The 19,793-nt window shown below is 41.0% G+C and overlaps 1 protein-coding gene across 2 annotated transcripts in view; it reads left to right on the top strand.

Moving 5' to 3' along the window:
- gdap2 (ganglioside induced differentiation associated protein 2) overlaps positions 1-19,793 on the top strand; it is a 44,084-nt gene that overhangs the window by 13,576 nt on the left and 10,715 nt on the right. The window contains exons 6-12 of one of the 2 annotated variants that reach the window (XM_034147418.1): positions 417-493; positions 1,506-1,665; positions 4,402-4,543; positions 4,731-4,807; positions 6,094-6,170; positions 6,944-7,083; positions 19,075-19,129. In XM_034147418.1, coding sequence (XP_034003309.1) covers positions 417-493; positions 1,506-1,665; positions 4,402-4,543; positions 4,731-4,807; positions 6,094-6,170; positions 6,944-7,083; positions 19,075-19,129 — 728 coding nt within the window. Of the gene's footprint in view, positions 1-416; positions 494-1,505; positions 1,666-4,392; positions 4,544-4,730; positions 4,808-6,093; positions 6,171-6,943; positions 7,084-19,074; positions 19,130-19,793 lie in introns of both variants that reach the window. The other variant, XM_034147417.1, reaches the window with a different exon arrangement.

Below are 19,793 nucleotides of genomic sequence, written 5' to 3'. Positions count from 1 at the left end.
TTGATGAGAGGACGCACTGCAGGACTGGAGTTTAACAAATACTACAAACAATTATTTATATGTGGTATTATTTTGGACAGTTTTAAAATGATTTTTGTTGGTCTATTGATGGGTTATGATGTATTTGATGAATGAATATACTGTCTAAATTATGTATTTTCTTGATGTATTTTCTTAACAGAAAGGTCAAGGTGTCGCGTTACGCTAATACTTAATACCACTAAAAGTGCAAAACATATTGAAAAATATGTTTAGAAACCTGCTATTCGGAGACATTTGGAACTTGTGACCGAGAAACATTTTAGACATTTTATAGTTGTGGATAGTAGATCTAGATTCCAGTGTCCTACAATCGTTATTTATATGGCATGTTTTAATATGTAAGTTAACGTGTGTGTGTGTGTGTGTGTGTATAGGAACTGTGCGCAGGTTCCTGGAGAATCATGGGAACAGCCTGGAGGCGGTGGTGTTCGCAGTGTCAGACACAGAGGAGGTAAGTGTGACTTTCCTCTGCACCGATTCCCCTAAACACAACCACAATAATCACAGAATGGGGAACTAAGAAGTGGAACATATCCATTCAACCTCAACAGAAATAAAATTCACCAAAACGAAATCACCAGCTCGAAATAATAATACATAATAAATAAAATGTGAAAATATTTAGGCTCCACACGCTTTTGTTCCTTTCTGTCTCTCCCTCTCTGCTGAGCAGCTGCTCAATCATTCTTCAGATGCAGACCATTAAGTCGGCAAAAGATATAAGAAAAACAGCCAAATGCATTTGCAATGTACTAAGCCAATTAAAGGGAGCCGATATATATTTGTGCAATCGCCCAACTTACTCATCAAACCATGTTTAAGGCTGTTGCTGGTGGCTGCACTTACACAGGATAAAAAGCTGAAAGAAATGATAGCCATTCACGTGGAGATAATGGAAAAAACATTTGGACTAAATTTCCTCTAAAGCATTCATGCTGTTTTTCTCATTGTCCAGATGAAGAGTGATAGAAACAGGGCGCTCGAAGTTCAAACCCTTTTGATATTCTCAGCTTTAAACACCTAGCCAATCCCTGTATACACGGAAAGAGCTGAAAGTGCCTGGTTTTGGAGAGTTACAGAAAATGTGGCACGAGGTGGTTCAGACACTCGTCCATCATCTGTCAGGCCCTGGAAGCATACTGACACCTTTCATGTGTCTCAAAGCTCGATCAGAGAGTTGGATGCTGGGTTTCTTGTTCTGTAGTAGATTTGCCGATACCATATTCCCTGCGGTGGCTATTCTCACGGACCCTCGTAACCACAGCTAGATCCCTCGATATTGAAATCCATCTTCCACGTTAGGTAACACATGTGTCCAAACATGGAGGATGAAGGTGAAATTGTAAATACAGAGCTGTAGGAGGATGAGGAATACATCTGGTAACATGGACGACTTTGTCCTGAAGATGAAGTGTATATTTGTGGGCATTTCTGTTAATACTTTTGTTTGTGTGTTCTTTTAGCCGGTGTACAAGAAGTTGATGCCTCTGTACTTCCCTCGCTCTGAGGAAGAGGAGCGGGCCAGCCTTCCTCTCATCCCCTCTGACATCGGCAACTCTGAGGGGGAACCCGTCATCCCCGAGAGACAGATCCGCATCGCAGAGAAACCCGGCACCCTGGAAGGTAAAGAAACATGCTTCATCAGAGAGGACGTGTAATGTGATTGGCTCTCATGTCTGACATCTATTTATACGAGGAGACGTCTTTTTTTTATTCAAGGGGTTGATGTTTAATTTTGGAATCAAAGTTCTCTCGTGTGTCAGAGAAATTGAGTTAGCAGAATAAACACAGGCGTAATTTAGCCAGTGAACCAATCAGAGCAGACTGGGCTCTGGTTTCAGACAGAGGGTGAAAAGAGGCAGTATGAGACAAATAAAGAGCTTTTTGAACATTAAATTGTGTCACAGTAGAAGATGCACAAAATACAAATATGAACCTAAAAATGAACACAGGGTTGACGCAGTGTTTTGGATCAAGAGTTAACCAAAGAATCAGTCATTCAACTATTTAACTATCTACCTTTTTAACCATACTGTAAGTCAGTCTGTCAGCTGTCAATACACCGCACAGTCAGTCGACCATTTAGGCAACCAGTCAGTGGACATTGGATGAGGTCACAGTCGATTAGTCAAAAATAAAATCCAAATATTAAGATCTGGATTGAGTTCTGATAAGGACAATGTGTTTGAATCACAGACTGGTCAGAGTTCAGTCAAAGGACGTGAAAGAGCAGGACATTGTTTTGCAACGGTCAGTGAAACATCTGGAGCACTTCAGGTTTTCCACTGAGGCTCATCTGCATATCACAAAGAGACCGGCAGGCCTGACTAACACGGATCAGGTGTTTGTTCTGCATCGCTATCCTTCTGCTCTTTGTTTATTCAGCAACACGAGCAGTGATTTTGTTTGTCTGAAAACAGAAATAAATGGTAACGGATGAAACCAAGTGAATAAATAAGTGAGCTTTTAATTAAAGTGCCTGGAAATATGTGAATGAATATAGCATCAAACTGCTTAAAGTGAAAAGTGACAAAGGATTTTAGGGTGATTTAAACAAGACAGTTGTTGTTTTTGATGATGTTTTAGGAAAAGTTGTTAAAATATTAATAAATAAATAAAATCTTAAAAAGAGCAGTAAGGCTAGAGCTGTTGTTCGCAGCCTTTTGAGGTGTTTTTCCTTTTTAAATCTACTAGCTTAACTAAACGGTAGACGCAAAACATTATGACTATAGGCACCTTCAGTTCTAATCCCTTTTTACGGTCTTAAAGGTAGGGTAGGTAAGAATGGAGAAACCAGCTCGAGTGCGCTAGAATTTGAAAGTACGCAGCCGGAAAAAATCTGCCCCTTCCTTCAGACTTCCTTACAGAGCCCCTCCTCCAACACACACGAACGCTCACATGACCAATGAGGGCACGAGATAAGTTTGTGCACGAGATGGAAGGCTGACAGGCAGGTAGGCCATCCAGTTATTTTAGCCGGGCCGGCTCAGATGATTGGTCGTGCTTTTTACAGCGCTACGGCTTCCACAGATGAAATATTTGTATGTATTTATTGTCAAAGCATTTAATATATTCATTGCTATCGGGATGTTAAGAGCATTCCATGGAATATAACAAAAAGGGTTTCTGAAGTGAATTACCTACCCTACCTTTAAGCACTTTTATAAACTGTATTTTGTATGACCTCTTCAGTTGACCAACCTCAGCTTTTTCTTGATCCGTCTAAATGTTGTTTCTTTGGGGTGAAAAGGGTTTTAAATGTAACACCAGGCCATGTTTTAGTGGGTGTTTGTGGTGTCTGCGTGGAGCCTGTTGCCCTCATAGACCTCCAGTGCGAACGTCTGCTGGCGTGACGCTTCAAATGTGGTGAGATGTGGTTTTGGGGTGACGATCCAAAGCAAGCAGCTGCCTGTGAGTCAAACCCAACAACAACAGGCTGATGTAAACACACTGACAGACACACTGACAGACACACATGCCTATTTGGATGCAGATGAAATGCATGGACATGTGCATGACTGTACATGTGGTTTTAGAAAAGCAAGCAGAAACAGACAGTCTTTGAGTCTATGACCTCAAAGTTTTTACAAAGTCATGCTTTCAGATACGTTACGATCATAGAAAAAACATATTTGTGCTTGGCACATAATAAAATATTATATAATTGCACTTCTGTATGTAGCATTTGGCTTTTTTTAAGCAAGTGCAGTAGTTTTTAGATTAGTTTGACCTGCCGGATTCTCTATTTTAGGTAGTTTGTACCTTCATGGTTGAATGCAATGAATATAAGTCGCTTTGGATAAAAGCATCAGCTAAATGAATGGCAATACAGACAATACAAAGCAAACAAGTATACCCAAATAAATGAATAAGTCAGCTTTACAACTCAACACAAATTCAAGCACACAGTAGATCTCTTTGGGGTAAATAGTCTCACATTAAATGAAGATAATTGAGTGGTGGTGTTAAATGATAAACTGGCATCTTAGGGTTTAATATGTGTGAGTGTGTGTTCCTTGTGTTTGATGAATTATGCTGCAATATAAGCCTCTGACATTATCATAACACACCGGGGCACCGAGCCTTCGCAGCAGCTGGCCCGAGGCTCTGGAACACTCTGCCCCTCCATGTGAGGTCGGCCCAGACCCTAGGGGTTTTTAAATCTACTCTTAAGACACACTTCTTCTCCCTGGCCTTTTAGTCAGAGCGGAGCACGACTCCTGACTTTTCCCTGTGTTTTAAATATCTGTTGTAATTTATTGTCTTTTATTGTGATTATAGAAATGTGTTTTTATGTGATTGTAGTTATTACATGTACAGCACTTTGGCCCGACCAAACATTTTGTGCAGATGATTCAGAAGAGGAGAGTCTGGAGTCAGACCTGGGTCAGGTGGGGACTCACGCTTTCGCCCGGATGGAGGGGGACGTGGACAAACAGAGGAAACAGATCCTTCAGGGCCAGATGTCGGACGTGGCCCTGCAGAAACAGCACCAGAGAAAGTAAGAGTCATAAACACAAATCTTAAATAATTGGAACCTACTGTGTCGAAAACGCAACATCTTATATAATAACATGCGTCTCTCCAGGTCTCAGTTGTGTTCAGTTTAGGTGTGTCTCACGAAAACTAGCATTTGTGATGTTATACAATACATTAAGATCCCTTCTCTGTGTGTTCCTCACCTGCAGTTACAACCGCTGGCTGTGTCGGGCGAGAGCGGAGGATCTGTCTGACATCGCTGCTCTGAAAGCTTTATATCAAACCGGTATGTGATCATGTGTTTGAGGGGCAGGGAGAGAGAAAAGTTGTGAGTTGAAACCTTAATTTTGGAAACAGAACGGAAGCAAAAGGAGATGTTTAGACTTGTGTATTTTGTGCCAGACTGCCTGCATGTGTGTTCGTGTGCATGTTGGTGTTTTGATTTTATTCCACTTCATTGAACACGACACTGGTGAGGTACGATTATCCCAGATTTAATTCCAGTGAATGAAATGCAACATCTCCCTTTGCTCAGCTGTTATCAGGTGCAGTTACATCTCATTGCCAGTAGGAGGCAGTGTTGTATTACAGTTTTGCCCCAACGCCATCTGTTTTGGTTTCAAGGCATTTTAAAACTTGCATTACCTTGTGGAACCAGTTTTCTTAAAACAGGGACATGTGTAAACCCCAAATGAACTGGATAATCCCATATTTATCTGGTTAAATCTTAACAATACTTTAGAAAAAGAAAATGAATGATCCAGAGAGCTCTGGAGTTCAGACAAGTGTTACGAGGATGTTGTTTGGTGAAGAATGTAAGGTTCACAAAGAAAACATTGCAAATATAACTCTTTACGTTATAAAACCTAGACACCGCTTACATTAAAGGATAAAATGAAGCTTAACTTTGTTTTCTGAACTATACTTAATTGAAAGTAAATGTCATGAAACAAGCAATCAATATATAAACTATATATTCAGACAAACAAACCAACACAATTACACCAAACTGAAGAATAACTTGTTGGTGGAGGTAAAAACAGTAACACACTGACACTACACATAAAATGAATGTTTAAACAAAACACAGCCCTCGGAAGAAACTCAAATGCACCACATAGTTCAAACACAACATCAAGGCCCTCATCAGAGACACATGTGATCAGGCTGCTGCAGATCCTCAGTTTCCAGAGAGCTGTTGTCACTTTCTCTGAGGGGACAGGCTTTCATTTGAGAGGAGAGGCAGGAAACCAAGAGCTGGAGAGGCAGAGTGAGCTCCAAGCTCTTTTCTCAGAAGTTTTACAGCCTGTCGAAAGGACTTGACTATTAATAATATTACTAATATCAGGAAATACACTAAAAACTGAGATCATGAGGAACTGTGTCATCACGTCATGGAAAATGAAAAGATGCTGTAACTAATTGTTACTTTGTATTTTGTCTTACACACATCAGAAAATGTGCAACACAATTTTACAATGACATGTTCAAGTTTTTGTTTTGGGCAGATGGTTGGACAAAATGTAAAACTGTTGCGTGTGTGTGTGACCTGTTGATATTGTGTGTCCTCAGGGGTGGACTTGTGTGGCCGGACGGTGATGATTCTGGTTGGACGAAACATCCCGGTGACTCTGATCGACATCGAAAAGGTGACGTGTGTGTGTGTGTGTGTGTGTGTGTGTGTGTGTGTGTGTGTGTGTGTGTGTGTGTGTGTGTGTGTGTGTGTGTGTGTGTGTGTGTGTGTGTGTGTGTGATGTGTGTAGTGTGTGTGTGTGTGTGTGTGCTGTGTGTGTGTGTGTGTGTGTGTGTGTGTGTGTGTGTGTGTGTGTGTGTGTGTGTGTGTGTGTGTGTGTGTGTGTGTGTGTGTGTGTGTGTGTGTGTGTGTGTGTGTGTGTGTGTGTGTGTGTGTGTGTGTGTGTGTGTGTGTGTGTGTGTGTGTGTGTGTGTGTGTGTGTGTGTGTGTGGTGTGTGTGTGGTGTGTGTGTGTGTGTGTTGTGTGTGTGTGTGTGTGTGGTGTGTGTGTGTGTGTGTGTGTGTGTGTGTGTGTGTGTGTGTGTGTGTGTGTGAATTTTTTTTTTCCAAACTTCTTTTATGATACCTTAACATTAACCTCCATCTTCCAAAAATAGTATTACTTGAACCAAAATAAACTAAAAACGAATTATTCAACAAATATGGAAATTACCAAAAAGCATGATTCTGCTTTTTGGTAATTTCCATATTATTGCCACACAAGTCTACCCCTGAGGACACACACGATATCAACAGATCAGACACACACTCAAACACACACATTGTACATTATAAAATGAATATTGATATAAAACTCTGAAAGAATGTGTATAAACTTGTATAGAATCCACTGCTATAAGCGTGTTTGCACCTTATTAGTCTGTAACTGATTCACTGTGTGTGTGTGCAGGCGCTGCTGTACTTCATCCACGTGATGGACCACATCACAGTGAAGGAGTATGTGATGGTTTACTTCCACACGCTAACCGGAGAGCACAACCACCTCGACTCAGAGTTCCTCAAGAACCTCTACGACATCGTGGACGCCAAGTCAGTATAACACTCTAAACTCTTGAGTTCAACTGTGCTACAACTCCTAAATGGGTTCATAAATGGGACAAAAAGTCAGATGACCATGAGCATCTAATACACGGGCAACATTTTGTACTAATATTTTTACATTTTGCAGTTATTTGACTTGGTTTCTTTGATCAAAAGCACAACATGTGTGTTAAATATGATCACTTAAAACAGATCTATTTATATCTGACATTGATTAAGTCTCTCAGGTTTGTCTCATCCCTCTGCCACACACACAATGGTTGAATAAGAAAACGCCACGACTTTAATGATCTGTGTTGTATTTTCTGGGTTTGCAGTCATTTGCTCTGCTGGACAGCGCCAACATCTCCAGTATTGAATTGCCAGAGAGTTGCATATCAAACATAAATCTTGAAGAGTTTTTCTTTTAAAAAGTCATAAGAAAATTCTCAGGAACAGATGGAACAGAATCTGACGGCTCTGAAAGCTCTCGGGCGTTTTCTGTTGTCAATTGTCTGCTTATTGTAATACGACATTAAGTCTGGGCAGGTGCAATAATCTTTAATATCACAGTACATACTTTTAGTCGTTCATGATGAATGTATTGTGAGGCTTTGGCTGCTATTTGACCCTGGTTTGTCTTTCTTCTGGCGCTTCTCTTTTCTCCTGAATTCTGCAGCTGCATTCAAGTTCAGATACATTGTTCCTGCTGCAGCATCGCACCGCCAAGGTTACACTGTTTATACTTTTGGAAAAGCAAAACGGGCTTGTTTCACTGCGGGTTTTGGAAATCTGGCGGCCATATTTGGAACAGGAAACACAAAGTTGGAGCGTGTTCTTGGGGTGATGTATCGGCTGTGACTCGGCCTTAATGACAGGGTTCAACGTTTTAAAAGACTATGTTTGTAATGAGCTTGCTTTGAGTAGACGGCTCATAGGAATCCCTTGACTAAATAACTTTTAGACATTATATTTGTTTAAGAACGGGTCTCCAGGAGCTGATCAAAAAAAATAAAACTCCTGAAGAAAAGTGATAAGATTTAGAGATGAAATGTCCGGAGGGAACGTGTTCTGCAGGAGTTTCAGTAGAAATAAAGAAATGTGTATAAATATAGACAATAAAGATTAATTTATAAAGTGCTAAAACCAAATGTACCTAGTGCCAGGAAAGTAAACGAGGTAACAGGAAGGTGCAATCTAATTTAAAGTACACAGAAAAATAAAGAAGTACTGTCTTTAAATGGATCTAAATCAGATACAGACAAGCTATCTTATTCTAGATCAGTACACGATACAGCCAGTGTCACATATTTGAAGGCAAACTTGAAAAATAATCCTACTTATCTTCACATCAACATATGAATGGCAATCTGTCAGCCATGCTGTGTCAAACACCAGCCAGATGCAGCGCAGCATTCAGACCTGGACCTGAATCATCTGAACTTCAAAGATTGTTTGTATTATTTGTATTCCAGATACAGACTATGCTAACTATCACAAACACATCGACACACTAAATACTCTACACATGTAGTCAGATGTTGTATTAGTACCAGGCCAGCTTAAAAAGGCATCAAATTGTTTGCAGCCTTCAGTGAGTTCCACTTATCAAGCTTAAGAAGAGACAAATCCTGGAAATAATCAAATAAAGAATAGTTTATTGAGTTACCCAGCCATCAGAGTTGGCCAACATGTTTTATATGGTCTAGCATAGTATGTTCTTCAACACGTCCTATAATTGTTTAAAGGTCCCATGTCATGCTTTTCCGGTTATTATCCGTCCCCTTGTGTGTTATGAAGGGTTAGGGTTAGGGTTACGGGCCGTCTCCACGGCAGCGTTAAAAAATCTTGAAACGCTTCTGCCCATTCACTTTGAATGGGGTGACGTCACTTTTTTTTCGCTTTCGCCGAAATGCATTGTGGGCAGGCGAGCGGAGATTCTCAGGATTTTCAAGATCCAAAGTTGAACAATGTTCAACTTTTGAGGCTGAGGTGGAAGCGTCAGCCAATCAAATCCCGTGTACGCAAATCTGACAGTTCAAGCTCTAGCCAATCAAACGGCGTGTATGCTGGGAGAGAAATACCGCAGGTCATTTCCTCATATTCCAAAAAATGGAGGAGAAATTAGCGGTAGCGAATCAATCACCCGGTGCTTTATGACCAGACCTACCGGGATATAAACCGGAGGAGCCAGGCATGGAGGGAGGTGGCAGAGACAGTGGTAGGTTTTCGCCTGTTTTGGGGAGTTTATATCCAGTTTACTTCGGGCTTTTTTGCTTCGTATGTCGCGGGCGGGAGATTCATGTGATTGGTTGCTCGCAAAAAATCCTCAAGCTTCAGATACGCCCACCTCCAAGATTTTTTTAACGCTGCCGTGGAGACGGCCCGTTAGGGTTATGTTAGGCTGCATGTAAACGGTCTGCAGAGTCACAAACCCTCAAAGTACACCCTGTAGCGAGTAAAACTCTAACACAGAAAAGACCTGTCTATGCTGCCCCAGAACGCCTCGTTGGAGATTTCTCTTTTTCCATTTGTTTCTACCAAAATGGACCAATCCGCGGAGCTCCTCACACACCAGGACCTTTAGCGTACATTTTCAACTAACAGGGAGTCCCATTGACTTGCATATGAGCTCCCTGGTTGGAGAAATGCTCTCCACAGACCCATTCTCACAGCGTTTATAAACCTTTTTCTTACTCGATATCAAGCCACACTTATTGTTTTTACTTCGGCTGTGAGTGTTTGTGTGTGTGCTCAGGATGAATTCCGCGCTGTCTCGCCGACCCGGAAACCACACCAGTAAGCCAGCTCACTGAGCAGCGAGCCTCGCAACGTCCCGACCAATCAGAGCACACTGGGCTCACAGGGAGCAGGGGGGGGGCAGGAGCTCCAACAAGCCGTGTAGGACAGAGAGTGAATACACATACTTTACAGAGATGCTGTATGAGAAACCAATGTGAGTTTGGAAAATTGCACAATGTAAATCTATTCTAGTAGACCTCAACAATGGAAATATGATCAGTAGAAATGGCCATGACATGGGACCTTTAAAGGTATGTGATAGACTTGGGCTGAATTTAAGGAAAAATGCATTTCAAATGATGTCATTCTTGTTTGTCATAATGGGCAGGAAACACATGCAGATAGGTAAGAAGACTGGCTGAAAGAAAAGCCCCAGGTCAGTGTTATTTGGAAGAGAAAACTAAAGTGAGTTATTACCCGAACAGTCATACAAATAAAGATCTGCTTTGTACATCTTGGGATTATAAATGTGACTCAAAAGTGCTCTCAACTGTATATGCTTTTAGGAAAAGATCAAAAATATAAACAGGACTCATTCGACTAAAAAGAAAAAATAAGTTCAAACATTTCCTAAAAGATCTTGGAACAGACTTTACTCAAACAAGAGGATGTACTTTTTGATGGACAAGTTGCAATTATTTAAACATTTTGTATTTTCTTACTTGGAAACCTCTTAAAAAGAAACTCCGGTGCTCAATTGTTTGATTCATAGTATCTTTCTGGTCTCTGGAAACCCACAACCGAACAAGCTTCCTGTGTGAGAGGGAAACTCCATGCAGTCATGTTGCACCTTTTACACCCCCGTGTTTCTCTCTTCATTTCTTTCTGAGACTGGCCCCTCATTATGTTTCGTCACACCTTTTACTAAACCTTTTTCTGTCTGGAACATTCAGTCAATTACGCCCTTAGGACTTTAACATTTACAAACATAATTCCTCATGTTTGATCTTTACTTTAGTCATTTGTCACCCAATGGCTAAAAGGAGTCATTTGTGAGTTACTTCAGTCACACAGCAGAGAACTAAGAAAGCCAAAGAAAAGATGGTAAAATATGAGTGAAGATGCTGTATTCAGCTTCCTGTTTCTTTAGTAAAGGGAAACCACATTCAGCCATAGAGGTTAACCATGACTCCTTTAATACACGCTGCTGATTCACAGAGAGCTGCAGCTTTAATGCTAATCACCTTTTAATGTCAAGTCCCACAAACTCTCTGCAAACATTAGCATTTCATGTGAACTTGTTATAAGAAGAGAGACTTGTTAGACTTTAATTAGGTGTGTTGAAAGCCAGATGTCTTTTATTGAATGTGTGCAGCTTTTGAATTGGATATTGGATCCTGGTTGGCTCCCGTTTCCTCTGAAATGTTTGACATCGGTAGCTCTCCATGATTCAGTGAGCAACAAAAATGTGTTATCAGCTTTTCTGGGGGGTCGTTGGACACTCCCGTTCAAAAGTTATTGCGAGCAACAAAAGCCTAATTGGGTTCAGACGACACGACAAATCTATATATATAAAAAAGCAATATTTCTGCTTGCTTTAAAGGTCACCTATTGTACAAAGTCCACTTGTTCATGTCTCTTCTACATCAACATGTGTCCCCTCTGTGTAAAGAGACTCTGAAAGTTTCATGAAAAAAGATTCTCTCTCTTTTTGTCCTGATCCATTTATATAAAAACCTGTCTGAAAATGAGCTGATCAGATTTTGGCCACTTTATGATGTCATAACAATATTTTGGCTTGTGTAACTATTAGCCAATCACCAACCAAGGTAACCCCCCCCCCCCACCTTATCACCTGAATCTCCTCCTAGAGCACCATTGTGTTCTTTTTAACCAAATATCTCTCATACCTCATTCACACCAACGGTGTTTCAGGGCCGGTTCGGAGCTGGAGCTTGAAAAGCACCGGGTTTTCCTGTTCACACCGCTGCGGAGCAGTCTCTTAGCCTCTTAGCTCCGGAATCCGGTTCGATTCAAGCACCAAAAAATTGCAAAAGCACGGCATACGTCACGCTTACGTCGAGGCGGGGCAGGGGCATTACACATGAACTCCTGAACAACAACAAAAAGCCCGCGTTTTATCCAGTTTGTACACAACGATGGAGAAACTTAACAAGCAGCAGTGGTCCACTGAAGAGACCAGCAACCTACTGGGAATCTGGTCTTCCGAAGAGGTACAGAGGAAGCTGGAGCACAATCGGCCATTGTTGTTGTTGTCGGTGTGAGCTGTGAGGGGTTTCCGCGCGGTTTGGCTTTATGAAGCAGGCACGCAAACGGTTACGTCATGACGCAAACGATGACGCAATGACGCAGCACCAGTCGGACTCTGGGCGGTGTGAAAAGAGCCGGAGCTAAACCGAAGAACCGGTTCTGAACCTGAAAAGCTCTAGCACGGAGCTTGAGCCGGAGTTGCGTTGGTGTGAAAGAGGTATCAGAGGGGCGTGGGGAGGGGCTCCTTATTTTCATCTAAAGTAACAGACAGAGAATCAGCACTTTTGAAACAGGGCTGAAACAGAGGGGATTATGGGATGATCTGTTTGGTGTTTGGAGCCAAACACTTCAGAGACAGGTTTGTATCTGAGACCTATAATATATTGATGAAAGACAGTATAATAGGAGACCTTTAAGGTTGTTGAAAGACTACAAAATGTATTATATTTATTATTATTTTATCCCGTGCAACACTGCGGGGAAGAAATAGAAGATGTTAAGATTTTATTATCTTTTGGGGGGGGTCAGATACTAATCTTAAATGTTAAATATACAGTAACTGTCTTGTTTTAAGTGTAAGGAAAGAAGAAAAGCATAATAGTTTCTTTTTTTGGAATAGTTTTTAAGTCTGTTTGTGCTTCTTTTTTACAACTTAATTGTCCTTTCTATCCATCATTACACAGCTGAGTAATACGACTGTTTCTATTTCTAATTACTGCCAATTTCACCATTGAGCAGTAAAATATAATGAACCTTAAAGCATAAAACTCTGTCTCACTTGGACACTCTGTCTTTGTTATATCATTTTAAGGGTTCACATGTCATTTAAAACAACAACTTTTATTTATATATGTTATAAAAGGCTGACAGTTTCTAATCATGCCTGAATTCTTAGTTACTTCACAAGTATTTACTGCTGTTTTGACTTCTGGAGGCAGTGTTGAATGAACACATGAACGGACTCGGTGACCCTCGCATGCTCAACCCATCAGACTATTGATTTGCTGCAGATGCATGCTGGCTCCAGACAACTCAACCAGCAGACTAAAAGCCAAACATGATCACAAAAGTTTCCAAAACTGTCCGTCTTACTGGGGAGACGCTGGTTACTTTCTCCAGTTGACTGATTTTTGTTATTTTTGTCCAGAGTAGAAATCCCTACGTCATAGTTTGGTACTCGTGATTCCCTTCGGAGTAAATGTCTCAACCGAAACACCAAGTTCCTCCTTGTCTTGGCCCACTGTTTTGTGCTATATGAATAAACACCACTCACCACAGTCAAAACACCACCATGTGTGTGTGGGATTACAATGAAACTGTCACAAATGTGGCGTATTAATATCTACCACTGCCTTGAAATGAACTGCGAAGTCTTCACGTCCAGTGCTGAGTGCGTTACAGATGACTTTCCAGTCTATAAAAACTGCTTATATTTGGTTTGTAATCACAGTTAAGGTTACTTCAGGGTTTGTTGGTCATAAAGAGGTTATTTTTCAGCTAATTAACAGACACTAACTCTAGACTTGCAGAAAGTGGCACCCATCTTTTAAACAAGGCAGCTGAGAATGTTTTTCCCACTGGTTTTACTGGCTTTTACTGGTTTTGCTCCTCTGCTTTTTGCAGAGCATGTGGTTTTCTTGCTTCATTGGACCGATACCTCCAGCGGTGATTTGCAGCAGAGGGTGAAGTGGCTAAGATAAGTTCATGGTACCTTGCCAGAAAAGGAGTGAATGCCTCATGCTGGTTGAGACTGAGTTGCTATCCCAATTGAGTAAATTCAAGTGTCTTGGGGTTCCTTTTCATGAGTGATGTTATGGTGTGAGAGATCGACAGACTGGATTGGTTTTGGCTGGATTTAAAGAGGTTTATCTGAAGGTTAGGCTCTCCATTTACCAGTCTATTCCAATACTCTCCTCTGGCCATGAGCTCAGGGAATGAGATCATGGGTACAAGTCACTAAAATGAGTTTCCTTTGCAGGCTATTTTGGCCTTAAAATTAAGTCTAACTTTGGATTGTTTGAACTGGAGTTGAAAACGGTCTTTATCCGCAGTGTGTGTATTCCCCACTGCCACAGAAATGCATTGCTTAGTTTCTGAGCCTTTCTCCTAAGTTGCTATCTACTATAAGTAATACAATGATTTCAGAGAAGTCATTGAAAACATCTGTAATATCCCTTTATGCGGTTCTGACATCTGAAGATTGCAAAACTGTGGAGACTGCATTAACAAACACTATCAAATTAAACATCTGCCTGACAAAGATTACTGAAACATTTGTAGAAAACTAAGACATACATTGGTGATTCCAAAAAGGGCATTTGAATGGAATAGTTGAAATCGTGTGTACAAAGTTGACTGTATAATTGTAATGTTGTAGCTGTAGAAACGAATTGCTTATTACCTACAATACATTGCCAATAAAAGGTTGACACATCCTGATGTCATGGCAGCACCGGAGGAAGAGTGAGAGTCTAATAATTACAGCGAGTCCTTTGAGGGACTATGAACGTCTTTGCACATTGTATTGAACATCAATCTTACAGTTGTTGAGACATTTAACTTTGGATGAACCGCTGCTATTGTGGTTACAGAATAACCCATCCAGCTGAAAAAACTATTCATCATCCGTCGGTTAAATTATTGCCCAGTGAACTCATTGTTGGATTCAATGACTTGTGTTGCATTTAAGTGCAGAGTGTGCCTATTTATTAAATGGTCTGATGACATTAAATAGTAAGTCATGTTTAAATGGCATGACACCTGGCATTGGGGTATTAAAACGTGTTCCTCTCTCTAACAGCTTTACTGTATCTGTACTCCTCCCAACAAATGTTGAATGTTCATGTTGAAAGTTTCCTTTAAAATATTCACAAATATCTATAGAGAAGCGAAGTCCCTCCCCTTCCGGTGGACCTCATTTCGGAAAAACTATGTATTGAAGTCAATGGCGAGAGAAAGATTATCTTTCCATCCCGTTTGAATTGTGCCACGAATTACACATATGATGTTTGTCAATTTAAAAGATAATTTTGCAAGTCAAAAAAATTCAAATGTGTCGTAAAACTGTGAAGTAACACTTTTTTTTGTGTGAAACCGCTCAATGAACTACATCTCCCGTCTCGCACCACACACCAAGACGGCCGTCACGTTGGCACATTTCACTTCTTTCTTTCAGAATGAGGCGAAAAGTATTAAACGAGGTGAAAATCACTACAAGTCTGGGCATGTTGAGAGCTGTACATACACACAAGGGGAGTTAGTCGGTTCCGTAAAGCTGGCTACACACCAACCCGATTTTGGGAGTCCGAGGCCATCAGAGGCAGTCGGGCATTCGCGGCGCCCTACTCAGGTTGGTGTGTCCCGCACCGTCGTCTCTTTACGGCACATTTTCACACCTCCCAATCACTCTGATTGGCTGTTCACACTACCGCTGCCTGCTGGTAAGGACAGTTATTGCCACTCGTCGACTGAAGTATTTGCGGTGTGTTCGTAGGCGGGCGGCGTAGCGGACGCAGGCGACGAAGCTGACGTAAAAGTCGGGACGTCTTCGGTACGCGTTCTTTGGTCTCAGGTGGGTGTGTAGCGGCCTTAAGGCCCTGACACACCAGGCAGTCACCAGAGAACTCGCCGACACCCGACACCGACAGTTCCATCGACGAGTTCTCCTGCGTCTTGGCCGTGTGTCGCACTGGAAATCACCGCAAAGACTTCAGCCGAGCACGTACGAACTGCACATGCGTGAGTGGCAATAACTCTCCTTACCAGCAGGCGGCGGTAGTGTGTATTCGTCATTCAAAATAGGCAACAACCGGAAGACAGAGAAGAAGAACAGACTGATATAAACAAACAAATAGCATGTGCGTTCCATTTTCACTCTCGTCCATCGAAAACATGTTTTAGAATATAAAAATACATGAATGATGAAATGAGCACATAAAGTGCAGACATACTATAAAATCACAGTTAATAGACCTGCATCTGATGATCGCAGTGTTCTGGCGGGTGTGTAGTTTATTGAGTCAGCAATGTAATAATGGCCACTTCTTGCTAAATTTACGATGAGATGAAAAACCGGACTTGACCAAACAAATCACGGAGCTCTCAGCAGAGGACAGCCGGGGACGCTCCCGCCGATATCAGAGATGTCCCTGCTATGTGTGGGAGGTAAGAGAGGACATTTAAGGGCTATGTTTGATGTCTTTTAAGTATCACCTGCTGGGGTTTAGCTGCTGTCCTGTGCCTTTTTTAATCGTTTGTTTACGTCCCTCACTTCCGTTTCGCTTCTCATTTGCTAGCTGAACAGCTGATCAGAGTGGTTTCTTGGCCCGATAGCTTGTGTCCGACACCCGGCCGATTCAACATGTTGAATCGGCCGAGTGTCGACCGTGAAAGGCCAAATAAGGCGTGTCACGGCCGAGGGTTCGGGACACACCAAATTGACTTTGGGCGACAAGGAACCCGTTGTCGCCAAACAACGCAAGACGGCCGATATCGGCCTGGTGTGTAGGGGCCTTTAAGGGCCTGAGAGCCAGCATGCGGGACCGGCTTTACAAGGTTTCGGTGAGTGACACGAGTGTAATGTGTAACGTTAATGACATCACTTACTGGGATGTGTAGTCTTTCTAGTTGCGTATTTTTCATCGTCTTATATTTCAACAGTTTTACGACAAACTGTGACTTTTTTGACATTGAAATTATTTTTTAAGATTGACAAACATCATATGTGTAGTTCGTGGCACAATTCAAACGGGATTGAAAGATAATCTTTCTCTCCCCGTTGACTTCAATACATAATTTTTCCGAAATAAGGGAAGTAGAAGGGCTGGACTTCGCCTCTCTATATATGACATTGAACTTGTAAGCTCTCGTCTTTCTATTAATCGATAATATGTCCATTTGGCGCTACTATGACAGAGTGATTGGACACAGCATTGATTCAACTGTTATCCAACTTTGTAAGGATTTTTTAAAAGCAGATCACAAATATATAGTTTCATTTTAGGATATTGTGCTTTTTGGGAGGACTATTTTCAGCAGGGGATGAATATCCATATGCTGCTCTAATTATTATGTAGTGTAGCAGCTGGACATTTAATGATTTAGCGACAAAATAAGTGCTATTGCATTTTCAGAGCATTAAATATTTGATGGCAATAGATTTTGGGACAATAATGGAGCTCTATAGCATGAAGGAAATAGAAACTGTAAATATATATCGGGGTCAGGGTGCAATATTTGTTTAGGATCAGGGGCTTACATTTGAGTTGTATTTAAAACAAACCTTAAGAAGTGTTTAAATAGACAGGAGAAATGCTTTATTTATATACTCAAAGTCAATATTACTCACGCCGATCAGTGCACACACTCTTCAGGCTCTTTAATAACTATCTCCTGTAGAAAGATGGTTAATTGTTAATAGACAAGCAGGGGCGGACTGTGACTAAAAATCAGCCCGGGACTCTCGACCGGCCCACTTCGGTACCGCTAGTAAATTGTCATCAACGGGGGGGGGTTGCTAGTGACTTATCCGACCGGCCCACTTCAGTACCGGTCCATCGGGATTCGTCACTGTAGACAAGTACATTGGCCTTAGGCAGTCTCCACAAAGTGACACTACACATGTTCCCTGCATATTCAAACAAATCATCTGACTTTGTACACATTATAACCATCAACAGCAAAAGGTAACATGAAGCACTTTACACACAAGTGCTTTTCAAAAGGGCTTCAGGATTAATGTTTGAAAAGCACAAGTTTAAAAGAAGGATGCAAAAACATTTAAAAGTGTTTTCTATTGTATTGCCCTCGGATTCCCCACACATTAGGAGAATATGATATTGGAAGCTACCCAGAGGCTAGTGGTTACTTTGAAGGCCTTACAAGTCTATTGTTAAGTTTGCTCACACAAAGCTGGGACAAACTGTGTCTCATTTTTGGTTTGCAAAAAGAAAATCACTGAAGATTCTGATAAAAAATGTTATAGTCATTTTTTTAAAAGACTGAACTCCAAGCACTATGTTTGATGGAAAAAGCAAACCAAGCATCCTGATTGTGAAGCATGAGGTGTTTCTCTACAGCGACGACTTAAGTTAGGTATTAGGGAAAGATGGATTCTGCAAAGTACACACACGCACATTCATGTTTAAAACCTGCAGCTCATTGATTGACAGATGAAGATATGCTTTTGGTTCATCTTTCAGCAAGAGACCCTGAACACACCACCAAAAAAACATCACAGTGGCTGAAACATAAGATGGAAAATGTCCTTGAGTAGCCAAGTGATAGCCTTGACTGAAATACAACAATGTAGAATCATTAAATAACTCTACTTCCACAATTTGCAACGTTGCTTATGTTTGACCAGTTAAAATGTATTATTGCTCATCTCTGCATGGATTTGAAGAGAGAAGACCATTGCCACTCACCACGAAATTTGACTAAACAACAATTTTGTGACATATCTGAACAGACTGTTAAAGCAACAGGTGTTGAAGTGAACATGAAGTAAACCCTATGAAGTATTAAATCAGTGCACTGTTGACATTTCCAAGTCTGTACAATTGTGTTTTTGTTCATCAGTTGATTGTTGAAAGACTTTGTACATAAAGCTGGAATGTTGATGAAAGTTTTGATTTCAGGCTGTAAGCGGAAAAAGTGAATTTTCAAAGAGGGGTTGATGAGTTTGTTCAAAGGCTTTGTATAAAGGTTGGTTTCCTGCAGATGTTTGTGAATGTTCAGCTGATGATGGACGGCCTGGAGCTGATTCTGTAGACGTTGTATTTGAGTCCAAAGGTGTGAGATTCTGTCCCAAAAAACACAGTGATTACATTCACGTCCCGTCTCATCTGTCAGCGGATTAATCATTTTGATTTCATCTTAGTCATGGTCATAATTCTCACTCAACTTGTTATTTTCCTCTTATCTGTTGTATTTAAAAAGTAATGAGTCAGTCCTTTCTGTCATTTATTTTCCTTTTATGTGTTGCAGGTTTAAGAAGAATTTGAAGGCCTTCTACTTTGTACATCCAACATTTCGCTCTAAGGTAACGTCCTGTCATGTATTGATTATTATTATTATTGTCATTTGTTAGACGCTTGTATCCAAAGCGACTTGCATACATTCAGTACTGAGGACAATCCCCACAGGAGCAATTTGGGGTGAAGTGTCTTGCCCGGGGACACAACGACATGCTGACTGCAGTGGGACTCGAACTTGCTACCCCCTGATTCGATGTCCAGCACACTATCCACTGAGCCACAGCCTATTTACATATTTACATTTACATATTTACAATATACAGATTACTGTATATTCAAGCCTACAGGATACAATCACTGTATATATTTCTGTGCCAGTACAAGATATTCAAAGTAAACTAGTAGTGTTGAAAGTATTATTGTTGGTGATAGTGTTATTGCTGTTCCGTTTATTTTCATTCATATGAACTGAATTATTCACTATATGTTTTGGCTCATAATGTCAGAATAGTTTCTTATATTGCTTTTTACTCTCTGTTTTGCAAAACCTTAACACATTAACCAATCTTTTTTAAATTTGATTGACTTTAAAGTGGACATATTATGCTCTACTGTGACATGTCTCCATGCTTTAGTGTTCAGAAAGCTCTTTATTGTTCTCATACTGCCTGCTGCACCTCTTTTCACCCTCTGTCTGAAACCAGAGCCCAGTCTGTTCTGATTGGTTAG

This window comes from Trematomus bernacchii, unplaced genomic scaffold, assembly GCF_902827165.1.
Source record: "Trematomus bernacchii unplaced genomic scaffold, fTreBer1.1, whole genome shotgun sequence".
NCBI lineage: Eukaryota > Metazoa > Chordata > Actinopteri > Perciformes > Nototheniidae > Trematomus > Trematomus bernacchii.
This window is presented reverse-complemented; position numbering and strand designations above follow the sequence as displayed.